The sequence below is a fragment of the Podarcis raffonei genome, chromosome 3 (genome assembly GCF_027172205.1).
Source record: "Podarcis raffonei isolate rPodRaf1 chromosome 3, rPodRaf1.pri, whole genome shotgun sequence".
Taxonomy (NCBI): domain Eukaryota; kingdom Metazoa; phylum Chordata; class Lepidosauria; order Squamata; family Lacertidae; genus Podarcis; species Podarcis raffonei.
In genome coordinates this window covers 61,028,357-61,052,211 of record NC_070604.1, presented here as the reverse complement: position 1 = coordinate 61,052,211, position 23,855 = coordinate 61,028,357, and the positions used below count along the sequence as shown (strand labels likewise).

Below are 23,855 nucleotides of genomic sequence, written 5' to 3'. Positions count from 1 at the left end.
CCTGCCCTGTGGAGGAAGGGGGCTGGGCTTTAATAGGAAGCCTTGCCGCCTGCCTGGGGAAAGCTGGCACGGAAAGGAGAGGTGCCTCCACCACTACTGGTTCCCAACCGCAGGCAGAGCAGCAGAGAAGGTAGACGGGGGAGGGGAGGGCACAGTCCGGCCCACCAAAAGGCCTGGGGGACAGAGAAACAGCCCCCTCCCAAAAAAGTTTGCTGACCCCTACCCAAGATTGTAACAGAAAATCAAAAAGGGAGGAGGAACATAAACAGTTCGATACAATGCCTATAATCAGATAAGACAGTACAATGCCTGTAAGAATAACAAATAAAGTGATGAGGGATCAAAATAAGATTGGAACAAGGTTTAGAAGAATTTTTGCCGATGCTCCAGCTACTCACAGTCCTGGAAACTACAGATCCTACACAGTAGGAAACTACACAGTAATTCAGTTTTACTAGCAAACCAGAGGTTAAACTAACCCCTTTCCAGCCCCAGGAGGAATATGGGGAGCATTTGTGCAACACACCTACACACTGCAGCTGATACACTAGTGTGTCGCAACACACAATTTGGAAAGTTCTGACATAAAGGACTGCCTTCTCCTTTACAACCCTGGCGTCTTGCTCAGCTCACTATTGGTGTCCTTCCTGCATGTTTACCCCCACCCCCGCCAAAAAAAATTTATATCTGCTTGGGAAATAGCCTTCTCCATAGCTGTGATTTGCCCCTCATTAGCTGCTTTTTGCCATATAAAGACCTTCCTTTTTAGGAAGCCAATTGAATTTTTATGTATTAACTCTGCTGGAAACTCTCTTAATTGGGTGTTTTGAACTGTATGATTTGCTCTGCTGCTTTTCTTTTTTTGGTGTGTGTGTGTTGGGTTTTGTTTTTTTACATATCATTGTTCTTTGGTTTTATCGTTAAGGCTCATTGAAGTTTTTGAGCAAAGGTGAGATAAAAATGTTTTGGATAATTGCCAGCCTATTAAAAAAAAATCTGCAGCCTAGCTAGGATGTGAATAGCTTACACAGAAGAGAAATTCTTTGACAATGTTAATCCCCGCTTCCCCCCGCTGCAAACCAGGACGTGTGCTTTTATTTCTGTGTTTGCATGTGAATTCTCATTGTTGCTTTTAATGTAAGATATGCCAGTCCTGTTACTTTGTTTTACGCCAATCTGCATGCAACATTTCAGTTCTTTTAACTGTAGCGCGTTAGAGAAAGTGGTTTCAGTTTTGGGGTATTTATCTACTACTTTACAAGAGAATTTCTTTATTGATGTGAAGACTCCTAAGAGTCAAACTGGGATTCACCAAGTCTAAATGCCTTAAGTTGTATGACAGCCAGTAGAATTTAACTTCATGTTTCTTTTTTCCTCAGTGTATTCCTGTACCTGATATCAACAAGCCCCAATCAACACACGCTTTTGCAATGACCTGTATCTGGATACATCTGAACAGGAAGGCTCACAGTGACAATTCTAAGCTACAAATTCCAATTCCTCATTCTCTCAAGCTTCACCATGAGTAATTGCTTTCTATATAATACCTCTTTTCAATTGTGATAGTCCTGGTATAGATAACAGAAAAATATAGCAGACTCTTTGGCCACTTGTACACAGAATATTTTGCAAGCTGTCTGTGAAAATAGGATGAGAAATTGTAATAGCCCACAATAAATATATTAAGGCTGACAGTTAACAGATAGTATCTCATGTTGTGCGATCCCTGGTCAAGTGTGCATGCCACACCTTTGCTGTAGCTACTGCATTGTCATCATCATCATCATCATCAGTAGTAGTATTAGTATGCTGCCCATCTGACTAGGTTGCCCCAGCCACTCTGGGCGACCCCCAGCAGAATAATAAAAACACAATAAAACATCAAACTTTAAAAACTTCCCTGTACAGGGCTGCCTTCAGATGTCTTCTAAAAATCAGGTAGTTGTTTATTTCCTTGACATCTGATGGCAGGGCGTTCCCCAGAATGGGCGCCACTGCCGAGAAGACCCTCTGCCTGGCTCCCTGTAACCTCACTTTTCACAGTGAAGGAACCAACAGAAGACCCTCAAAGGTGGACCTCAGTGTCCAGGCTGAACAATGATGATGGAGACGCTCCTTCAGGTATACAGGGCCAAGGCCATTTAGGGCTTTAGAGGTCAACACCAACATTTTGAATTGTGCTCAGAAATGTACTGGGACGTCTTAGGCCCAGAATCTCTCTTTTCCTGATAACTTGCATCCTCCCAAATCTTTCTACAGCTTTGCTTCATGTTACCTTGCTCACTTGCCTTCCTTATTGTTTACTTATGTAGTGATATTCACACAATTGCCGTTTTGCGAAGTTATATAGGTGTCTCTGCCTGAAGGAGCTTAATATTTAAAAGTTGACAGGGTAAGGAATAAGGAAGGGTAACGAACACAACAGAGAATGGAGAGAGGCAAGGGCGATAAAAGATCAATGTTTTGTTTGTTATAGTCGTGTGCAGAATTTCTGTACTTCTTTCCCATAAAAACACACCTCAGGCAGTTTGCATTAAAAGCCATTAAAAACACACTCTGGAAGGCAGTTTAATTATGATAAATGAAACCACTGCAGCAAAAAGTAACAAGTGAACAGAAGCATCACCAGAGAAGTGATAAAACTCAACAGGAAAATAGGAAGGGGCTTTGAGTTATTAATTAGTTTATGCTGTTTATCCAACTGGGTTGTCTAGGCACTTCACAGCATGTTAAAATGCAGAAACAATTGGCATTCCCATAATCAAAGACCTGGTGGAAAAGAAAAGGCTTTATGCAGCAGAGATATAGATTTCCTCTGTTATACCTAGAATGAGATTGATGGGTTGTTGTTTTTTAGAGTTAGGATACAACTCTACCATCAGATGCAAACTTCCGTTGCTCAGGCATTTCTGGGACAGTCACTCTTTTCCCTTTCATTTAACTTCCTCACAGATTCCTGCAACAGAGTCTAAGAAATAAAAGTTTGCAGATGAATGACTACAAGATTGCCCTGTTGTGCAATGCTTATTCCACCAATTCAGAATGCTTCACGTTGCCTATGGGTGTTCTAGTGGAAACTATTTACGGAAATGGCAACATGAGAATACCTCTCCCAGGAACCAATTGTATGGCTTCAGGATCCATCACACCTTTGCCAATGAACCTCTTGGATTCACTGACGGTTCATGCCAAGATGAGGTAGAGTATGCTCAGTATCTGAAAGTTGCAGAAGAGTCAAGTCTGTGTATTGCAGTGCAGAAGATCTGCATTCTCAGAAAACTAACTTCAACTAAATGGCTTTGAAAATAACATGGTTTCTTTTTCTCCCCAGCCTCATTCACAGCATAGCTACCAGAGTGATCAAACTGGCCCATGCGAAATCTAGCTTAGCCTTGGCTCCAGCCCTTGTGGAAACATATAGTCGCTTGCTGGTTTATATGGAAATAGAATCCCTAGGCATCAAAGGTTTTATAAGTAAGAAATCTTGTTTGATTGATTTTTAAAAATGTCAACAAATATGGTTGAACTTTGGGCCTCTGCTGCCAAATTAATATACATAAACATCCCTGGGTTGGGCTGCCCTGTGCATACTCCAAAGTGCTTACACTTTTGGGCCCTGCATAATGTAAATTGATACATACTTCTATGCAATCTAGTTCAGGACCAAGATCCAGTTATTATAACTTTTGTTTAGATATATGAGAAGTTATTTTGCAGACATTTCCTATCTGGCATGATAACTTTAAATTATTTTCTAATACGTGATACCATCACAAAGAAAAATCTGAGATCAAGAAGAAATAAATGGTATGCATATTATAATAATACATATACTGCTTTCCTGAATAGCCAAAACACTTCGATCTCACCCATTCTTATGATATGTGTAAGACAGAAACAATAGTATTATCCTTAATTACTGATAGGGGAGTCAGGATAAAAAGGGAATGGCTCGCTTGGCACCACCCAGTTAGTTTGTTGATAAGCTAGGATTTGAACTGAGAACGAACCAGCTCAGCACTATGCATACTGAAGGAAATTTATCTTGTTATTTTTATTCTTGCTTTTATTAACATTTTTATCCCACACTTCTTCCAAGGAACCCAAATGACATGCAGGCTTTAACCTCACAGTTAACCCTGCTGGGTTTGCCCAAGTCCAATCTGTGATTTCAGGGTTATCAGCAAAGTATTTTATAAAAGGATGCCATATTTCAACAAAATCGTCTACATCATTTGTATTACTCAATGCATGTAATATCTTCTTTAAAGAAGAGATGACAAGCATTGAATAATAGGGACTCCTGCTTTAAGCTCCTGTTCAGGCAGCCATTATATGAATGAATAATGTAGTATTCTGCGTAATTTTATAATAGTGGATACCTATTCTACCTGAACGTTGCTAAGATCTAACTATGTGGTATATATTGTCAATGCCGTAGGGCTAAAAAAAAAAAGGAAAAGGGAAAAAGAAACATGCCTGAACTTCCCTGATTCTATTTGTGCCTGTAAGAAAAATATATTCCTCTGAATGTTTCACTGAAAAAATAGTTGATTTCATATTTTTCTTTTCAGGCCAACTGCTACCCACTGTTTTTAAGTCTCATGCTTGGGGTATCTTGCATACTCTCCTGGAGATGTTCAGCTATCGCATGCACCATATCCAACCTCATTACAGAGTCCAGCTGCTCAGTAACCTTCATTCCTTAGCCGCTGTGGCACAGACTAATCAGAACCAGCTTCATCTGTGGTAAGTGTTGATACTGTAAGTCTATTTCTGCTTTGGAAGCATCACACAGAGCAGAAAACCATGGAAGAGGGATTGGGTCAAAAATGTTTCTAGGCCAAAAGATGATTCAAACACTACAGAACCAACTTTGGCCACAGAGAAGAGAAAGGTGAACCATGTGCCCAGGTTCAGGCAACATGCTAAGATAAAAGGTTGGGCTTAGCTCAGTGCAGAGCTAGAATAAGCAAGATTAGAGAGAAGTGCTGCTGCTAGCTCCTCTTTGGGAGCCCACAAGTGTGCGCAGTCATGGTACGCTTACCGAGTCATGCAAACCAGCCCAATATGCATTCATGGAAATATGGGTAGTCAATTCAGGGCGAACTCGTGTAAAGTGCAACACTGACAACTCAAATCTCGTGATTATCAAGTCAATGCTTCCTGAAATAATGCTTGAAGCAAGGTGTTTCCTGCTTTGATTTCCTGCAATTATCATTAAACACCCTGTTTCTCCCTGAAAACATAGCTAACATATTCTCCTTATAGCGTTGAAAGCACTGCTCTGCGACTGATTACTGCTCTGGGTAGCTCTGAGGTCCAGCCACAATTCACCCGCTTCCTTAATGAACCCAAGACAGTCCTTTCAGCAGAATCGGAGGAACTTAACAGAGCACTTATTTTGACTCTAGCAAGAGCAACGCATGTCACAGGTAACAGTCATTATCTCTCAGTTTTACAGATGGTTTTGAGTATATCAAAGGAAAGCACAAGATGTGAGCATTAGTACAGTACTGTGCGCTAATTTTTTTTACAAGTCTTGAATTCTTTATGCTTTCACTGCATTGTTACAATGCTTGAAAGAGTGAACTGTTATGAGGCCACATCTAGCCTCAGGCTCACATATTACCCCCTCTTCCATCGTAGTCACAATAGGTTTAGAAGCTTTCAGATCCACTTTAAACTAATCACAGCTTGCCATGATCTCTTAACCTGGACAAACTATAGTTATGTAAAATAAGTCACTTTCAAACTATAGTTTATGAAGCTGACTTGTTTTCTCTGACCATAGCTAAGATTAACCACAGTTTAGGATTGAAGTATAACGCTAAACACTGGTTAATCTAAAAGAGAGTCTAGTCAGAATGAATAATTAAATCTGGAAAAGGAAACCCGTGGAGGTCTTGAATTGTTAAGATTACAGTACCAGTAATAATGCATATAGCATCTGTGGGGAATAAAGATGTCTATTGATCAATCCACTGTATTTGTTTTAGCTATTTAAGTAAGTAATTACATTTAGATGTCTGTCTTAGATTTTTTCACAGGGTCGGATTCCATTCAGGGCACTTGGTGCAAGGATATACTGCAGACCATCATGAGCTTTACTCCCCATAACTGGGCTTCACACACCTTGAGCTGTTTTCCGGCTCCACTTCAGGTAATTTTAAAAAACCAGAACCAATTATGCAAGTATGTCTTCACCTTTCAGCAAGTTAGGATGGAAGAACATACTGTTTCTCTTACTTTTTAAAAGTCACCTCACAGTAAAACTACGTGAAGGAAGCTTCCCAACAGTGTTTTTTGTATATTTTGGAGGATGAGATTTAAAGGTTTTAAAGGGGTACAGGTTTAAAGGTTTAAACAAGAAAGCACTACCAACAAAATGTACCCCTTATTAGGGATTTTTGCAGAAGTCACATAACAAAACGTGTGGCAGGTCATTTTTGTCTGGTGAAATGAGTATGAACTTTGAATTGCTGCTGCCTTCATCTGTATAGAGAAAGCACTGTGTTTCTAAGAAGGCATTAAGAAATCAGAAAAAGAAACCAGACGTCTCAGGAGCTAATACCTTTCCTAGGACCAGCTAAAGCAGTGGTGAGGAACCTCCACGCTGTGGGCCTCATTAGGCCTGGTTAGGAGTCCTGATTTGGCCTGCAAGGCTGTTTCCCCAGCCCACACCCACCTACCCCACACTGGACATCCTATGTGGTGTCAGGTATAGGCAGGTAAAGACATGGATGCAGAGAAACAGTCAAGACCTTAAACTGCCTTCTGCAGGGCTCCCTCTCACTAATAGGAAACCCCACTAGGATTGGCTGTACATAGTAGTTCCCCATCTGGGATTCCCTAGGGTAGGCACTGAGAGCCATCCCTTTTGAAGTAAGTTTGCATGCCATTTGTATTCAAGAGCTGTTCCCTTTGAAAGTGAGCCCCTTTCCAGTTCTGAGGTCATAATGGCATCAGGTGAGTGACGGGTGGACGGCCTCATCCACCTATTAAAGTTGAGCCACGGGTGTTGGGGGGAAAGAAAGGATTCAGCCTAGCCATGTCCAGTTTGACATCACGAAACAGTGAGCTTCAAACTCTCCAGAAGTCGTCTTCATACTGAATAGTTAGTGAAAGGGGTTGGAGGAGAGAAAAAGCTGGGCATGGTGTAGGACCCCTGCAGTCCACACATTGTCAGAGACTTGAGATGAGATGTGGGAGGCATTAGACATAACTGGATTAGTGTTTGCTAGATGCAAAATGATTACAGGATGCAAGGTTTCTGAGATAATTGTTTTCCCTACAACCCAATAATCTAAATATATTTAATCAGTTATTCAGGCCTGTCTCTGGCACATATTGGAACACATGGCTCCCTTGTGAGAAAGAAAGCCAGAAAAGTGGCAGTCTTTATATTGGCAATGCTGGAGATTTAGGGGGAAATCAAGAGGGTCAGCTTGGGTGGTATTAAGAAGTGGCTGGAGCCCCAAAATTAAGTCCCATCATCAGATAGAAGATTTCTTCCTCCAGGTTTTTAAGATTCCCGTTTCTGAATGTCTCTATTATAGAAGCAGAATGACTCACAGTAGTTTGCTTAATTTCAGATGAAATAGGAATTTTCAGATCTGACAACGGATAACAATTCACTTTATTTCAGGCATTCTTCAAACAAAATAATGTACCTCAAGAGAGCCGCTTTAACCTGAAGAAAAACGTGGAAGAGGAGTACCGAAAATGGAAGTCCATGATCAATGAGAATGACATCATCACCCACTTCTCCATGCAGGGCTCCCCACCCCTCTTCCTTTGTCTCCTCTGGAAGATGCTTCTGGAGACTGATCACATTAACCAAATTGGTTACAGGTTGGTTATTTCAACATAGATTGTTTCTGGCATAGTAGATTTGTGCAGAACATTCTAAGCAGAAGTACATTTCAGTTAGCATACTAGTAAAAGGAAACATAACATATTTGCCAAAGATGGGGGTTTCTGCAGCTGCCCAGGGTTAAATGGTTCATCCCCTAGGCATTCATTATGTATAATGTTAATAGTCTGCAAGCGTATCCTGACAGACCAAATTCATTATCAGTGCAAATCAATACAAAGTGGGCTGCTGCAGACCTATCTACTAACTCCAGAGGAAATCTGTTTTAGGACAGAAGGGGCTAGAATCACCACTCTATTTTTAGTGCAGGTTTTTATCAGTTCTGCCCTACTTCATGCATTTTGAGAGTAAATGTTCTAAAAATAGTAGCTCTCTAGAGGTTGGTTGGTTGATAATGGCAGCCTTAGGTAGAGTATCTATATTTAGCAGTCCACATTGTTAAATTAATTCTGCATCTGCCACCATTGCACTTTTCTATCCTGTTTGTTAGGGTATTGGAAAGAATCGGAGCCAGAGCTCTGGTGGCTCATGTAAGGACATTTGCAGATTTCTTGGTCTATGAATTTTCCACATCAGCTGGGGGCCAGCAGCTCAATAAGTGTATTGAGATTCTCAATGACATGGTGTGGAAATACAACATTGTGACACTGGACCGGTTGATTTTATGTTTGGTAAGTAATGCCACAACAGAGGATACTTCTTATATGACGACCATAAAACTAATAGTTCTAAGTTGGTGAGATTCTGGGGAGTTCCTCACAATTCCTGAACAATAATCGCTGAACGATTATGATACATCAGCACCTCACTCCTAACTAGGTCATTTATGAACAAGTTAAAAAGCTGATCATAGGAACAAGTTGCATTTTTTGTTAGAAAATTGGTAATTTCACATTTGAGTTCTTTAAGTAGTCTAGTGGATGCTACCTGGACCCAGTGATTTATTCATATTTTTACAACTATTTCCCTCAGCTTCTCAGACAATCTGAGAAAGTACATTCAGGCACAAGGATCAACCCCACATTTTCCACAGTGGCAACAGATGCAAAGAAGATATAATTGTCTCTTTGGTTGTCTCTGTCATGCCCACTATATATCTTAGATGTGTTTTCTTTTTAGCTATTGCTGATTTTAATCATCTTCTGAATATTGTTAAATATCTGTTTTTAACTGTTTTTATTGATTGTTTCAAAGTTTTGTTTTATATTTTTGTAAACTGCTTAGAGGTTTTTAACAATCAAACAATGCACAAATTGGGTGAGATAAATAAATATCCATGCACTCCTTTAAAACCAACCATTCCAACTTGCTCATCTTGGCTTGGAGGCGTCTAGCATTAGCATATAAACGCCTATGCACAGTGTGGCTCTCTCCAAACATCTCTGGCTCATGTGCTACAGATTTGACTCACAAATTTATTTCCCTCCATGAGCCACAAATGTTTAATTTGTAGTATTTTGCTGTCCTCTTAGATGCTTTTTATCCTCTTCATTTCAGGCAATGCGCAGTCATGAGGGCAACGAAGCCCAAGTGTGCTACTTCATCATTCAGTTGCTCTTACTGAAACCTAATGATTTCCGAAACCGAGTAAGTGAATTTGTGAAAGACAACTCCCCAGAGCATTGGCTGCAGAATGACTGGCATACGAAACACATGTCTTATCACAAGGTACTTTCGGTTACTTTACTTAGTGGTGAAATACGTAAAGTTAGAATATTGTTTCTAACTTTACCCCTTGTTTTTCAAGGCATTTATTTGTTTATTACTGCAAATTGCTTGGGGTGTATGGGGTCCTAGGGGAGGGGGTAGTGCCTCCGGTGGGGGGGACATGTCATGCTACTTCTGAGGTAGTTTGTCCACCTTGGTCCCCACCCTGCACTCAGCTCTCACCTAGGGCTGCTAAAAGCTGTCAATATGCGACAGCAGCCACACCCAGGGAATGGCTTAGACTGGCTGGTTATACAGGTGAGGGTAGCTGATGGGTCTCAAACCCTGGGTGCTTTAGGGACAAAGACAGGCTCCAACGGATTGAGTGGATGGGACTAATAGGGGCCTAATGGTTGAGAAGGTGGTTTCTGCACATGCTGTAGAGGGGAGTGAGGGGCAGATGGGGCTCATCCACCTGGGAAGGTAGCCCATCTAGGAGAAGGAAACTCTGATCTTAAACTTCTTCTGCCTTGCAAGATACCTTTGAGAGAAGAAAGGGTTAAGGAGCAAACCATACACAGATCCAGAGGGGAGTCCATCCTTATGGCAACTCTTGCAGCCAAGCTGGTACCAAACGTATTGCTCTGTTTTCCTTTGGTCCACATTAGCCTAGGACCTCCATGCACACTGCCCAGGCTGGAGGTCACTTCAGTGCTGCTAATGCATCTGTTTGACTTCACCGCTGGACAAATGCTAACAACTGCAATTTGCTTAATACCAAGATTAGTTTTCTTATGTCTGAGAAAGGCTGGCAGTATTTCACATTTGAACTGGGAGTATAGTTCGAAAACAGGCAGATCTTACAGGCAAAGACACACGCAAAACCATTTCAAGGCTGGGGAATATTAGGGGAGTTGAGGATGCTAGGCCAGTCCTTACCACCTAGAACACATCAGGACTTGAAAGGTGTGGTAGCTTTTGTTTATTGCATGTGTAGATATACCCAGCCACAGTGAACTGCCTGAGATGTGGGCTTTGAGGCTAAAATCACCCTAAGGCTTACCTGCATTCATCTCACTGCTTCAAAAACCACCCCCTTCCCCAGTGGCAAAAAAATGCCTATTCATTTTCTTAGCAGCAGCACCCCACCTGAGGTTAGAAATCTTTAAAAGCCCTTGTAGCGGGGGGGATCTGCATTCAGAACATTTAGAGAATAAAATATTAGGTTTGGAATGTTACCAAAGCAAGGCAGATAAATTAATATTTTAAAAACTTTTCCCTCCACAGAGGTATCCTGAAAAGTTATATTTTGAAGGGTTAGCAGAGCAAGTCAACCCTCCAGTACAAATCCAGCCCCAATACTTGCCAATATACTTTGGAAATGTGTGTCTCCGTTTCCTGCCAGTATTTGACATTGTGATTCACAGATTTCTGGAACTCCTTCCAGTGTCCAAATCACTGGAGACTTTACTAGATCATCTAGGAGGCTTATACAAATTCCATGGTAAGTTTCTTTTCCCCCGCTTTTTCGGTAAATACCTGAATTACTTTGTAAACTGAGTGGATGATAAACAATATCACCAATGAAGCGTTGTTTGTGTCTGAGTCTTGTTCCAGCTGTGCTAATTTTGCTTGTCTCACCAGCATAGTAAAGGAGTAATTGCATATGGCTTCGTCAGACTTGCTAGGGGGGGGGACCCCTACTCCTAGGAAGACTATGGAAACTGCAGGCCTCTTCAAAAGTCTGTGTCAATATACGTTTCAAAAATGTCAGCCGACCTGGTATGATAGCATCCATGTTTGGCTTAGCCAAAACTGCAGGCACATATGTGCAGATGTCAAGTTCTGTCCGTGTTGATGTTTAGTGTTGGAAAAATTCTGCATGTTACAAAGCAGATGTATGCATGCTGAGTCGTCCCCCACCCCCACCCCCCGCTACCAGCCCCGGCAAGCATATTGAAGCAAAGTGGAAGCCTTTGTATGTAGTCAAACGCCATGCATGCATCAAAGCTCATGAGGTTGCAGGAAAGAGCTAATTGGGGTGGTCGTCTTTTGAAATAGCTGGGGAGAGAAGTATGAGACTGGATTGTTGATGTTTCCAATTACTTCAAAAGCTGAGGAGAAGCCATAAAGATTAGTAGTTCAGTAATGAGGGACAACATGAATTGTAATAGTCACCATGCTGAGTAGACCGCTAATAACAGCCACACATAACTTCCCTCCCTTTTTGAGAACAAGGATTAAGAAAAAGGTATTAATCCCTCGTGGCTTAAAAATAAATCCAAATTATGTGATCAAACAGCTTAAATTTGAGATAAATGCAAAATAGATTATGTTGGCATTTGTATTTACTCTGCACATGAAACTTTGGGGTTTTTTGCCTCGATTTTTTTTTAAAGCATTTTATGAACTAAAGGGGCATGGAAAATGGACAGAATTTTTCAGATTTTGACACTACCAGATTTTCCCTTTTTTGGTGTGCTTGTTGCTATATAGGTTGCTTTAGGAAACCTCATACATTACCATATAAGCATTTAAACACTCCTGCTTAGAATCTTGCTCAAATCACTATGAAGCATTTTTTGAGACTGTTCTTTATTGTCACTGATAATGAGCATATCCTGTTATAGTAATGAGAGCCAGTGTGGTGTAGTGGTTAAGAGCGGTAGTCTCATAATCTGGGAAACCGGGTTTGAGTCTCCGCTCCTCCACATGCAGCTGCTGGGTGACCTTGGGCCAGTCATGCTTCTTTGAAGTCTCTCAGCCCCACTCACCTCACAGAGTGTTTGTTGTGGGGGAGGAAGGGAAAGGAGAATGTTAGCCGCTTTGAGACTCCTGAAGGGGAGTGAAAGGCGGGATATCAAATCCAAACTCCTCTTCTTCTTCTTCTAATCTGGAAAAGCCAGAGACTAGCAATTCTTTCCAATGTGATTAATGTATATTGATGTTTGTCTAATCTAAGGCCTTTAATCCATTGCTGTCACAGTAAAGTATTTGCAGAATTGTCCTCTAGGATGACCTTATTCCACGTTTTGGTCACTATTACATGCTCTTTCCAATTCCAAACACCCAAATATTATTCTCTGGGTTTGGAGAAATATTTGAGTTACCAGTGCCAATGCTGCATGCATTAGAGAAAATGGGGAAGAAATGTTTTAGCCAGAGCTGCTACTTAGAGGTGCATTAGGGTTACCACTAGGGACGCGGGTGGCGCTGTGGGTAAAACCTCAGCGCCTAGGGCTTGCCGATCGCATGGTCAGCGGTTCGAATCCCTGCGACGGGGTGAGCTCCCGTCTTTTGGTCCCAGCTCCTGCCCACCTAGCAGTTTGAAAGCACTCGTAAGTGCAAGTAGATAAATAGGTACCGCTTTATAGCGGCGTTTCCGTGTGCTGCGCTGGTGCTGGCTCACCAGCTGCAGCTTCGTCACGCTGGCCACGTGACCCGGAAGTGTCTCCGGACAGCGCTGGCCCCCGGCCTCTTAAGTGAGATGGGCGCACAACCCTAGAGTCGAACATGACTGGCCCGTACGGGCAGGGGTACCTTTATCTTTTAGGGTTACCACAGAGATTATCATTAAAAGATGTGATTTATTATCGCATAAAGAGAATGAGCACACAAAATTTATTTCTAACATGAGCCTAGCTTGAGATTTTTTCTGGTTTTTCACAATCCAGGGTTAATCAAAGAGGCAACAGGTACTACTACTCATTCGAACTTCTGCCTTTGATTCTTAAAGCTACAAGCATGGCTACGTGTACATACAGCGATTCAGCGAGAGTTTAAAAAAAATGCATTCTGTGATGCTGGCTGCACACATTTAGTTTCGTACAAATCTCAGCTTCTATTATTATGAAAACTGCAAGCTAGTCCTTGCGGTTGTCTACATATTCTTGAAAGTGTGTGGGCAATACAAGTTGATATCTTTGAAGCTCCTACAATGAGGGAAGTAAAGTATACAAGATAGTAAAAATTGCAGGCTAAATTTTCCCCAAACTGAGAGATTATTAGATTGCATTATTTATATTTGGTACAAATCCCAGACTTATTGGAACAGAGCTTGGATTGCCTGAATGAAGGTTTAGTTTTATGACGTGAATTAAACACAGATTTGGCTCTAAGTTTGTGAACACATCTGTTCTCCTCTTGGCAGATCGTCCAGTGACCTACCTGTACAACACTCTTCACTACTATGAGGGGCACCTCCGGGAGAGGATGAACCTGAAACGAAAGCTCGTCCATGCCATCATTGGCTCCCTCAAAGACAATCGGCCACAAGGGTGGTGCTTAAGTGATACTTACCTCAAATGTGGTATGAATGCACGAGAAGATAACCTGTGGATTCCTGAAGATATTTATTATTGCAAATTGATTGCAAGACTGGTTGACAATATCTTTTTTTTAAAAAAAGGAAAAAATGTGAAATATCAGGCTGCATCCAAATAACTACAGTGGTACCTCGCAAGACGAATGCCTCGCAAGACGAAAAACGCGCAAGACGAAAGTGTTTTCCGTTTTTGAGTCGTTCCGCAAGACGAATTTCCCTATGGGCTTGCTTCGCAAGACGAAACGTCTTGCGAGTTCTTGCGAGTTTGTTTCCTTTTTCTTAAAGCCGCTAAGCAATTAATAGCCGCTAAGCCGCTAATAGCCGCTAAGCCGCTAATAGCCGTGCTTCGCAAGACGAAAAAACCGCAAGACGAAGAGACTCGCGGAACTGATTGATTTCGTCTTGCAAGGCACCACTGTATTCTCATTATAATGAATTGGTAAATGGCTATGCTCTGGTGCCATTTTCTAGTGCCTCAGACCGCCCACAGATTTTTATCAAATTACTACTGCAAAATTAGTAGAACATGCATATTTTTAACTCTTTTCGTGTGTTAAATATGTGTAGCTGTCATCCCAAGCATTGCCAGGTTCACCAGAAGTAAACCCTACTGAGTTGAGCCAGACTGGTTTCTTTCTAATTATTTTCCTTTGCTCACTTGACAATTTTAATATTTATTGTAAACCACTGAATATTTTTTCTTTACAACCAAGCAGTACATAAATTTTGTTAAATAAATAAGCACACTTGGAATTTCAGCCCAAGTAAAATTTGTAAATCCAAAAGATCACAGGACCAGTCATTTTCTTAACAAACCACCTTTAGTTCCTTGAACTGGTGAAACCGGCTCAGAATTTCTAATACACTGCATTGCATTATTTGGTGGAAAACACAAAGTGTACAACGCATCATACTCTAACTGTGATGCTCCTGATAGGATGCTAACTTCTTGTTCTAATGGCTGCTTCCTAGTTTCTATAACTGTTCATTTACCTTAATCGCTGTCACCGATGGCTGGCAAATCATCTAGCCCATTCCCCAACTGTGACTGGAGGTTCAATGAATTTCCCAACCCAGCTGCCCACGCTCTCCATGTTACCTGTGTCGAACTCATGGCATTGACTGTGCCAGGAAAGGATGTGGGCAATGCCCTCCTCAATGTTGTGCTGAAAAGGTATGTGAAACTTTCTGAAAGGTGGGGGTGGGGGACACTGTTGTGAAGTTAGGGGCCTGTTAACATATTGCAAAATGTTGTCTAATACCTGTCAAAATGGAAAGATTCCCAGGAACCAAATCACAGAATTGGGGAGCTGGAAGGAACCTTGAGGATTGCCTAGTCTGCAGCCTTGGCGTTATCAGCATAACGCCCTAACCAACTGAGCTAACCATATTTAGTTGATTTCAATGTATCAATTCCTTTAAAGTGCCTTTGCCAAAATATTAAATAAAAGAATCATGTGTCTCTCTCTCTCCCCCTTCGGTTCTTATAGTCAGCCTTTAGTACCCAGAGACAATATCACAGCTTGGATGAACGCAATTGGACTCATCATCACTGCGTTACCTGTGAGTCATCTTGCATTTTGAATTCTGATTTAAGTGAAGAGAAAGCATGCTAAAACATCAACCCCTGTACAAGAAGTATAATACGGAAGTTAGGGTAGCGTTGTTCATTTTTCTTAGTTTTGACTGTAAGTTTGTTCAACGGAATTTGGGTGTGAAGAATCAAAGGCAGAGTATGGTGCATCTGAAGCAATTCAGAAAATTGGACACCTTGAGCAGTGTAGAAATTGCTTAGGGTTGCTATTTGAAGAACTCTTAAATGTTTGTTATTAAAACTCAGTTTCCTGCAGCAGTAACTAAGTTGCCATTTGACGCAAACATGGTTCTCCGCACATGGGCTTGTGTTTTTTACATTCCCATGCTACAACAATGTGGTGTAGGGTGGAGCCAGAAGAGAGTGGCAATCACGTTCCTAAAACATTAGAATTGGGCCACAATGCCCTGATGATTTGAAGTTGCTTTGGCTCTCTTTTCCCAGGAGCCCTACTGGATTGTCCTTCACGAACGGATTGTGAGTGTTATCAACAGTCCTAGCTTGACTTCGGAGACCGAATGGGTTGGTTACCCATTCCAGCTGTTTGACTTCACAGCTTGCCATCAGTCTTACTCAGAGATGTGCTGTAGCTACACTCTGGCATTGGCACATGCGGTCTGGCACCATTCAAGCATTGGCCAACTTTCCCTCATTCCAAAGTAGGTATCATGGATTGGCTGGATGAAGAGGAGTGGTGGGAGGCAGCAGCTGGGGAAACCCCAGAGGAGGAAGGCTCAGAGCCAGAGGACCGGTGGTGGGACACAGAGGAGCAGTCCGAGGGAGTGGATTGGAGGGGGGAGGTTTCAGATGCTGAAGGGACAACAGGCTTTAGTGAGCAGGAAGAGCCCGGGACAGGAAGCAGCTCAGACTCTGAGGCTGGAGCAGGAGGGGGTGTCAAGGGACTGTTGAAGAACACAGAGTCTTCCTCTTCTGCTGCAACAAGCTCCCCTCTCACCCTGGTCTCCAAGAACTTGCAAAGTAACGAGAAGAGCAGAACAGAGGTGCCCAGGCACAGTTTGAGACTGCTTGGGAAACACCTGAGGAGGAGCCTTAGAGATGGTGAAAGCAGGGACCTTCAGTCCTGGCAACTGCTTCATAGGAGTAAGACCTACTGGGGAGTATTGCTGAGAACAAGTATGTTCAGTTCCTTGAATAAAGAGTTAACTTCACTGACAACAAAGATAGGCTTCCTTTTTCGCTAACCTGACTCCCGCCATGACAGGCATACTCTAGATGATCTCTGAATATTATTTTCAGCCAAATAAAAATGTGCTGCTTGTATATAAAGCTCACATATAGCCATAAGACATAGCTGATAGGTAAATATCCTCTGTTAAGTGTGTGTCAGAATATTTGATTGTATGCATCTAAATGTTATTAGCGGCACTTGCGTCTTAACAGAATTTTTAAATTTCGGGGTATAAAATAGAAAAATATAAAACAAAAAGCTTATAAAAGCACTAACTTAATATAATTTCTAAAATATTACAGGTTTCTCACTGAAGTATTGATACCAGTAGTAAAGACAGAATTTCAGTTACTCTACGTGTATCACCTGGTTGGTCCATTCCTACAGCGGTTCCAGCAGGAGAGGACAAGGTGCATGCTAGAGGTATGTGAGATCAAGAGAAATTGCTGCAGTGTTCATCCGAAGAGTAGGACAGCAAGCTTTTGGACTTTGCTAATTACTGCCTTTCTGGTGAGGCTTTCCATGCAAACATTAACCTTGCTCTCCTATCCTTCCAACAAAATTAGTTCAATGAAAAGATAGTTTGTATATCTTTCATTGTGTTTATTCCTCCATCCCCTTCGGAGGACTTCCAATATAACATTTGCAGTGAAGCAGGTTAGTTGGAGGTTTTATATATCCCTGCCATAGTCATAGGTGCAATAGAACATATATCACATAATTATGTAATTTTGGGATATCTTACAAAACCTTTGGGGTATTTTCCTTTTCTTTTCTGCCCATTTGCGTTTGTCAGTTTGTTGAAAGAAACACAGCCCAGTTCTCCCGAAATCACTACAGGCACAGCCTCAAATTATATGGACTTTGCATTCAGTCACAGCAGAAAGCAAATTACAGTATTCATCAGCTTGTCTCTTCAAGCACAACAAAGGAGTTTTAAAATAAACTCTCCAGGACATTTTCAGTGTCCTAAAATTAATTATGCTTATGCCATAAGTAGCTAAACAAAGCTGACTTCAAGCTCTGTCTTTGAAGACAGGAAGGAACATCTGTGCCTTTTAAACTCTGCTTTCTGTAGTAAGCCAGGCAGAGCAAGAGATATGAAAAGTGCATAATTAGCTTATTCTCTGCTATTTTTCCTGTCATCTTTGAGGAATAAAAATTCCTGAGTTCTCCTCCTAGAAATGAGGGTTACTTCCATGGCGCCACCAATTTTCATTTGCCAGCTCTGAAACCCCCATATGGCTATGGATTGATGAGTTCATCTTAAACAAAAGAAGCCCCAAATTTAGATAAAGACTAATTTTTTAAAATGTCCACCAGAAATGTCCTCGTGGTTCTTTGGTAGACCACAGAACACCAGTGTATCTGGTAAAAACTATATACAGTTGTCTATCCCATTACCTCTCATCATCAAAGCTCAGTCCTTTTGCAGAATGCTTCAGTAGTATATCTGTATGTAAGATTCAGGTCACTTTATTTTAAATTGAAAGAATGTGATCTGTTGTTTTTAATAACCTTTTACAAGATCTACAGTGGTTCTCAAAGAGTGTCACACGCCACTGTGGTGGGAAGATTCAAGGAAAATCAATATTATATTTTGGGAATGATTCATGTTCTTACATAGCTACATTGTTTATAATATGATCATGGGGCATCCAAAAAGTATAAAGTGGGGTTGTGGGTGGCGCTGTGGTCTAAACCACTGAGCCTCTTGGCCTTGCCATGACGGGGTGAGCTCCCGTTGCTCTGTCCCAGCTCCTGCCAACCTAGCAGTTTGAAAGCATGCCAGTGCAAGTAGATAAATAGGTACTGCTGCGGCGGGAAGGTAAACAGTGTTTCCATGCGCTCTGGTTTCTGTCACAGTGTTCTGTTGCGCCAGAAGCGGTTTAGTCATGCTGGCCACATGACGCGGAAAGCTGCCTGTGAACAAACGCCAGCTCCCTCGGCCTGAAAGCAAGATGAGCGCCGCAACCCCATAGTCGCCTTTGACTGGACTTAATTGTCCTGGGGTCCTTTACCTATTATAAAGTTGTCGTGTTACAAATCTAGCACTGCAAGTTGTTTCTTTTTGTTTTCCAATGAATTTTTTATCCATGAAAAGTTTTAGGCTTGTTGCGAGCAAATTTTTATTCTGAAAGCTTGACCCAGAGAAAAAAGTTTGAGACCCACTGAACCGTAGGCTTCTGCCCCTGCTTGCACTGCTCACCATCCTCAGCTCACCAATACCATGCATATTCAATAGAGTTTTTGTTTGTGTGGCAATAGATTGGAGTAGCTTTTTATGAAATGCTTCTGGAAGTGGACCAATGCAACACACATCTCAACTACATGGATCCGATATGTGATTTCCTGTATCATGTGAAGTACATGTTTACTGGAGACAGTGTAAAAGACCAAGTAAGTGATGGAAAACTGGAAGTTCCTCTTTTGTATTTTTTGCCAAGTCTCTCTTCTTTTGCTTTATTTTCTCTTTCTCTTTCCTTTCTTTATTTCTATTGTCCCTCTCTTTTATTCTTCTGTTTTTCTTTTTTATCTTTTGTAGCCGTAATATCTCTGTATTATGGGAAAATGTCAGTTAAGAAATCTTACATACTAGAATTATGTTTTCTATTTTAAATTTTGAAGTGAGTCAATGAAAATAGCATAAAAACTGTTTAAAACCAATGAAGAATCTTGACTCCTCTTTGTCAGATGTAATAACATGGGGGTAGTTAGAATTATAAACAGTGAAATGAGAAATGAAATGCAGAACAGTAGAGATGGTGTTAATTACGTTATTAACGGTGGCCATTCACAAAAAAACAGATTTTTTTGCAATAGACATCCTGCCATTAGTGAGCCAATTAAAACCTGTATATAAAAGAAATCTGTTATCCTGATTCAATTAACAAGTGTTCTTCTGTAAGCATTGTGAAGCTAAATGAAGACCTTTAAATTTTTATTTTAGACTTTAGACCAGCAGGCCACATTTGGCAGGTGGGCAGTGCTGACCACTTGTCAGTCACCTGATGTTACGGAAACATCAGGTAATGGGGTGCTTTGAAGTCTGCATGAACATCAAGATTTCAACACACAACCCAGGCTTGCAAAGAGCCCTGTGCACTGCTTTGAAGCCCTGCTGATCAGCTGTTCTTTGCCACTTCCAAATGCCAAAAGCACTCTTTGCAAGCACCTTCAAGAATATGCTGACCGTGAAGCTTCCCATGGGAAACTCCTTAGTGAGGTCAAACCCACGGAGCTGATAGAAGCAGATTTTAATCTCCGCTTTCTACTGGGATCAGCTGCACTCTGCATTCACCATGGCCCAGCCAATCTCCGCTGGCTTGCTTTACCACAAGTTAGCTGACTGCTGGTGATAGCAAGGCATATATCTCTATATATAAATGGACCACCCCTTTATTGCTTTATAACCACTTTTTATTTTCCTTTGGCTTTCGTTAAAGGTTGAAAAGATTATTTGCAACCTGAGGCCTGCTTTGAAGCTTCGTCTGCGCTTCATACACATCAGCAAGATGGAGTCTGCAACTGTACCTCAGCAATCCATAAGCAATGTGTCTCCAGCACCTCAGCCTAGCCAGGTCCCTGTGAACGTGGCCTTGCCAGTGACACAATAGAGGGAGCCCCTAAACTACTGTCTCTGCCAAGGACATCCAACATGGACCCAGATGAAGCAGCATGAATTTCATTTGAGAAGAGCTGGGAGCAGGAAAGTTCCCATTACATTCTTCCTTTTAATGCATCTGAGGACCTACATATTCTATATATGTGCTGCTGCTGCCCTTTTCCAAATCAAAGGAACTCCTTAAGTTCAGCAAACAATGTGGCTCTACAAATACCCAGCTGCTTTAAACAACAACACTGCCCATTGTTGGCCTTGTTTTCTTTACTCACGTCTCATTTTTCTTGCCAGTGGTTAACTTCTGTTTTTGGTAGCATAGATATGTTTACACTGGCAAGTTAACATTTTGTGCTTTTTTTCAGCTTTGGAAAATGATGACGCTTAGGCTGTGATAAAGGCTGTGACCCTCATATCATTTAAGGAAGAATAAGCTAAGCTTAAGCTGCTGAGATCCTGTTGGCTTAAAGCCAAGTCTATTAAACCTACTAGCTGGATTTTCTATGAAAACTAGTTGAAGTATTGGTGTAAAAGGCAGGCACAAACAACTTCTGACCGTGGTGCCAGAATTAGCTGGTGCTGTCTTACTTCGCCAGCAATCCTGCTGCAGTCAGAGATAACAATATGGTGATTAAAACACTGTCTATCCAAATCACGAATGAGCAGGCCTCCCGGTTTACAACCAGTATATTTATGTGAAGTGGTGGTGGTGGTTTTAATCAGCCACCTGTGTTTTGAATTTGTGTAATAACTACATTTTATTTTGGACTTGTACTATACTACTTTTGTTCAAGTTTTATTTTTGCGTAGGGAGGTTGGTGGGGTAGAAAGATTTTTAACCAGATAATGTTTCAACTGCTCATGAAGATGATAAGATTTGTAAAATACTGCTCTTATTTCATAACAGTGAAAAAAATGTTTAATAAAAATAGTTTTTATAACTACTGACCTATTTTGCTTGACTGTTGTACTCATTTTACACTGTAGCTTTACCAGTGCTGTAAGACTGGGAATTAGAAAGTTGTCCCTGTTTCTAAACTTTAAGCTCCCTGTGGAACATAGCGTGTGTTTCTTGTTTCAGAACAGTAAAGTTGCTTCTTTAATTGGACACTGGAACAAAAGGGGAAGTGAGGGGTGAGTTTAAACCTGCTCACAAATATGTCCACATTTCCACCCAGTTTGGGGTTCAGGTGAGCAGCTGGGAGGGTTTAGGTCACTAGATCACAACTGCTTCCCAGAACATTCCCTTTTTGGCTCTTTCATCATTGAAACTCTGACCCTAGTTGGGCCAGGGTGTTGAACGAACAAAACTGCAAAAAAAAATTAAATCCCTTTGGGGGCTCTCAGTCGTAGTTTGATCCTGCGCTGTGGTCCCCCGTAGTGACAACATTACAGCAAAGCCAGCTCTGACTCTTCAATTTGTTCCAAACAGTTCTGATATATATGTAGTTAAGGCTATTACCAATAAGCACTGAGCCGATAAATAAATTGGATTTTCTTTTGCTGTTAAACTTCTTAGACTTCCAGCTGCTGCAGAAATTTGGCAGTTGGGCTGCTGCAGGAAGAGGTCACACGGTACACTTCCCTTTGAAGTGTATCCTAGGCTGACATTTAGGTGGCAAAACTTCAAAAGCAAAACTAGTTCTTTTCTAGACAGAAGCCATGCTTTCACACTTCTTTACTGGCTTAACATCTAATTAAAAAGCCAAAAATTACTGCATCGTTTTTTCAGCCCCTCTGACTCAAGCACAAGAGGCAAGGGATATCTAAGAGGCAGATTATTGAGGAATTTCTCCCAATAAGCCCTTTTCCTGCAACAGCTGGATCCTCCTGTCCTTTCTAACAGTTGTATGACACCTCCAGACTGCCATTTTTTTGTGGGAGTATAATTCAAGCACATACTGGAACTTTAGGTTTACACAGTTAAAGGAGTCTGTCAGCCTAATGCAAGAAATTGTTTTGAGTTTGGGGGAGGGGCATCAGACTTTGCAGTTAGGAAAGTGATTGGTAAATATATGAAATGTGAGATGGAACAAAACATTAACATGCAGACGTGTAAACACACTGCAAGCAAATCAGGATGTATGTTGGACGAATGCTCATTGTCACCATCTTGCAAGGAAATCAGAATGAATGCTCGATAAAGAACGGCTATAATCAAACCAACAACTAAGTTTTTTGCAACCCAATTAGGATGAATGCATGATAGAAGGATTCAGAAGGATTCATACTGAAGACAGGTTGGCATTGTATGTAACCTAAAACTGCAACAACTGTTGCCAAAATGAAATTTGAAGTCATTTTCAAGACTGCAAAGGTATCATTTCCAGTCTCATCCTAAAGTAGCACTGAGGAAACTGGAGGTCCTGCAGGAGGTCCTGGAATACAAACTCCCATCATTCCCAACCACTGGCCAGGGCTATTGGGAGTTGTAGCCCAACAATAACTGGGAAGGCCACAGGTCCCTGAAACACTATTTGCTGAATTAGCTAATCTGATCTGTATTGTGTTTCTTTGAGACTTGTTGAAGTCTGGGCTCCAGTCATGGCCCACTATTGCTTACAGGCAACTATGGGTTAGATCCAGACTTGTGCCTACTGGACTACCAGTCTAGTTGGAGAAAGCAGCGAGGAGATGGTACACCGTATTACGTATTCATATAGGTATTTTAATTATATTGTTATTGCTGCTTTTATTTCTTATATTGTATTTTACTATGTTGCAATTTGAATTCTACAATAAAGTCCACTATGTAATAAATAAAAGCAGCAATAAAATACCAATACAAACCATACAGCATCTAGCACAACACAATGCAATTGCTACAAGCAGCAGAAAAATGATTAAGTGGTCCACCAAGACCCTCAGCAATTGTTAAGTAGTCGTGGGGGTGGGGGGTGGCAAACCACCTCTCTAGTGTGTGCATTGGCATGCATGCAGGGGCACTTCTGCAGGGAAGTTTACTGCAGACTCTGGTGCTTATGCATGCATGTATGTTCTTTGCAGCATCCATGCAATGTTGTCTTCATCAAAAAGACTGTCCAATATTTTCCCTTTTACTCCGGATTTAACATTTCCACAGAAAATCTGTTAAGCAAAACACACACACAAACACACTCAAAAGAACCACCCCACTCCATGGAAAACAGTAAATCCAGATTAAATGGGGGGGTTTCTGAGGTTAATGTTATATGGGCACTGTGATAAACTTACAGGCATGAGCAGCATCAAGTCCAAAATAAATTGTGCTGAAGCACCACAACTCTATGCCACAGGGCTAGGAAGTGTCCTCTGGCATAATACTTCTGCAGTAGAAATCCTTTTTTTAAAGTCCATCATAGCCTAAGGCCATCAGCCATTGCAGGTTATTGGGTTTCCCTATCAATCTTCACCTAGGCCATCATGGTTCCTCAAGCTTTCACTTGATAAAATTTATCACAACAGGCTCTGAAAAGGCTGAACGTGCCCTGCAGTAGCTTATAAATCGAAGTTCTCTGGTTTAATTACACTGTGGTGTCTTATTAAAATGCAAATGGGTAATATTTCTCAGAAGAATATTAGTGGTGCATGCTGTGAGTCTGTTAACATTAATGGGACACTCAGCAA

The 23,855-nt window shown here is 41.4% G+C and overlaps 1 protein-coding gene across 5 annotated transcripts in view; it reads left to right on the top strand.

Moving 5' to 3' along the window:
• Window positions 1-21,197, top strand: part of MED23 (mediator complex subunit 23) — a 41,658-nt gene extending 20,461 nt beyond the window's left edge. For all 5 annotated transcript variants that reach the window (XM_053381925.1, XM_053381924.1, XM_053381927.1 and 2 more), the window contains 17 exons: window positions 1,380-1,525; window positions 2,953-3,198; window positions 3,332-3,474; window positions 4,575-4,749; window positions 5,272-5,435; window positions 6,039-6,163; window positions 7,649-7,854; window positions 8,367-8,547; window positions 9,374-9,544; window positions 10,811-11,027; window positions 13,674-13,910; window positions 14,856-15,021; window positions 15,338-15,410; window positions 15,886-16,100; window positions 16,933-17,053; window positions 18,899-19,030; window positions 20,077-21,197. In XM_053381925.1, coding sequence (XP_053237900.1) covers window positions 1,380-1,525; window positions 2,953-3,198; window positions 3,332-3,474; window positions 4,575-4,749; window positions 5,272-5,435; window positions 6,039-6,163; window positions 7,649-7,854; window positions 8,367-8,547; window positions 9,374-9,544; window positions 10,811-11,027; window positions 13,674-13,910; window positions 14,856-15,021; window positions 15,338-15,410; window positions 15,886-16,100; window positions 16,933-17,053; window positions 18,899-19,030; window positions 20,077-20,247 — 2,889 coding nt within the window. In that variant the 3' untranslated portion in view covers window positions 20,248-21,197. The remainder of the gene's footprint in view (window positions 1-1,379; window positions 1,526-2,952; window positions 3,199-3,331; window positions 3,475-4,574; window positions 4,750-5,271; window positions 5,436-6,038; window positions 6,164-7,648; window positions 7,855-8,366; window positions 8,548-9,373; window positions 9,545-10,810; window positions 11,028-13,673; window positions 13,911-14,855; window positions 15,022-15,337; window positions 15,411-15,885; window positions 16,101-16,932; window positions 17,054-18,898; window positions 19,031-20,076) is intronic.
• The last annotated feature ends 2,658 nt before the right edge of the window (window positions 21,198-23,855 follow it).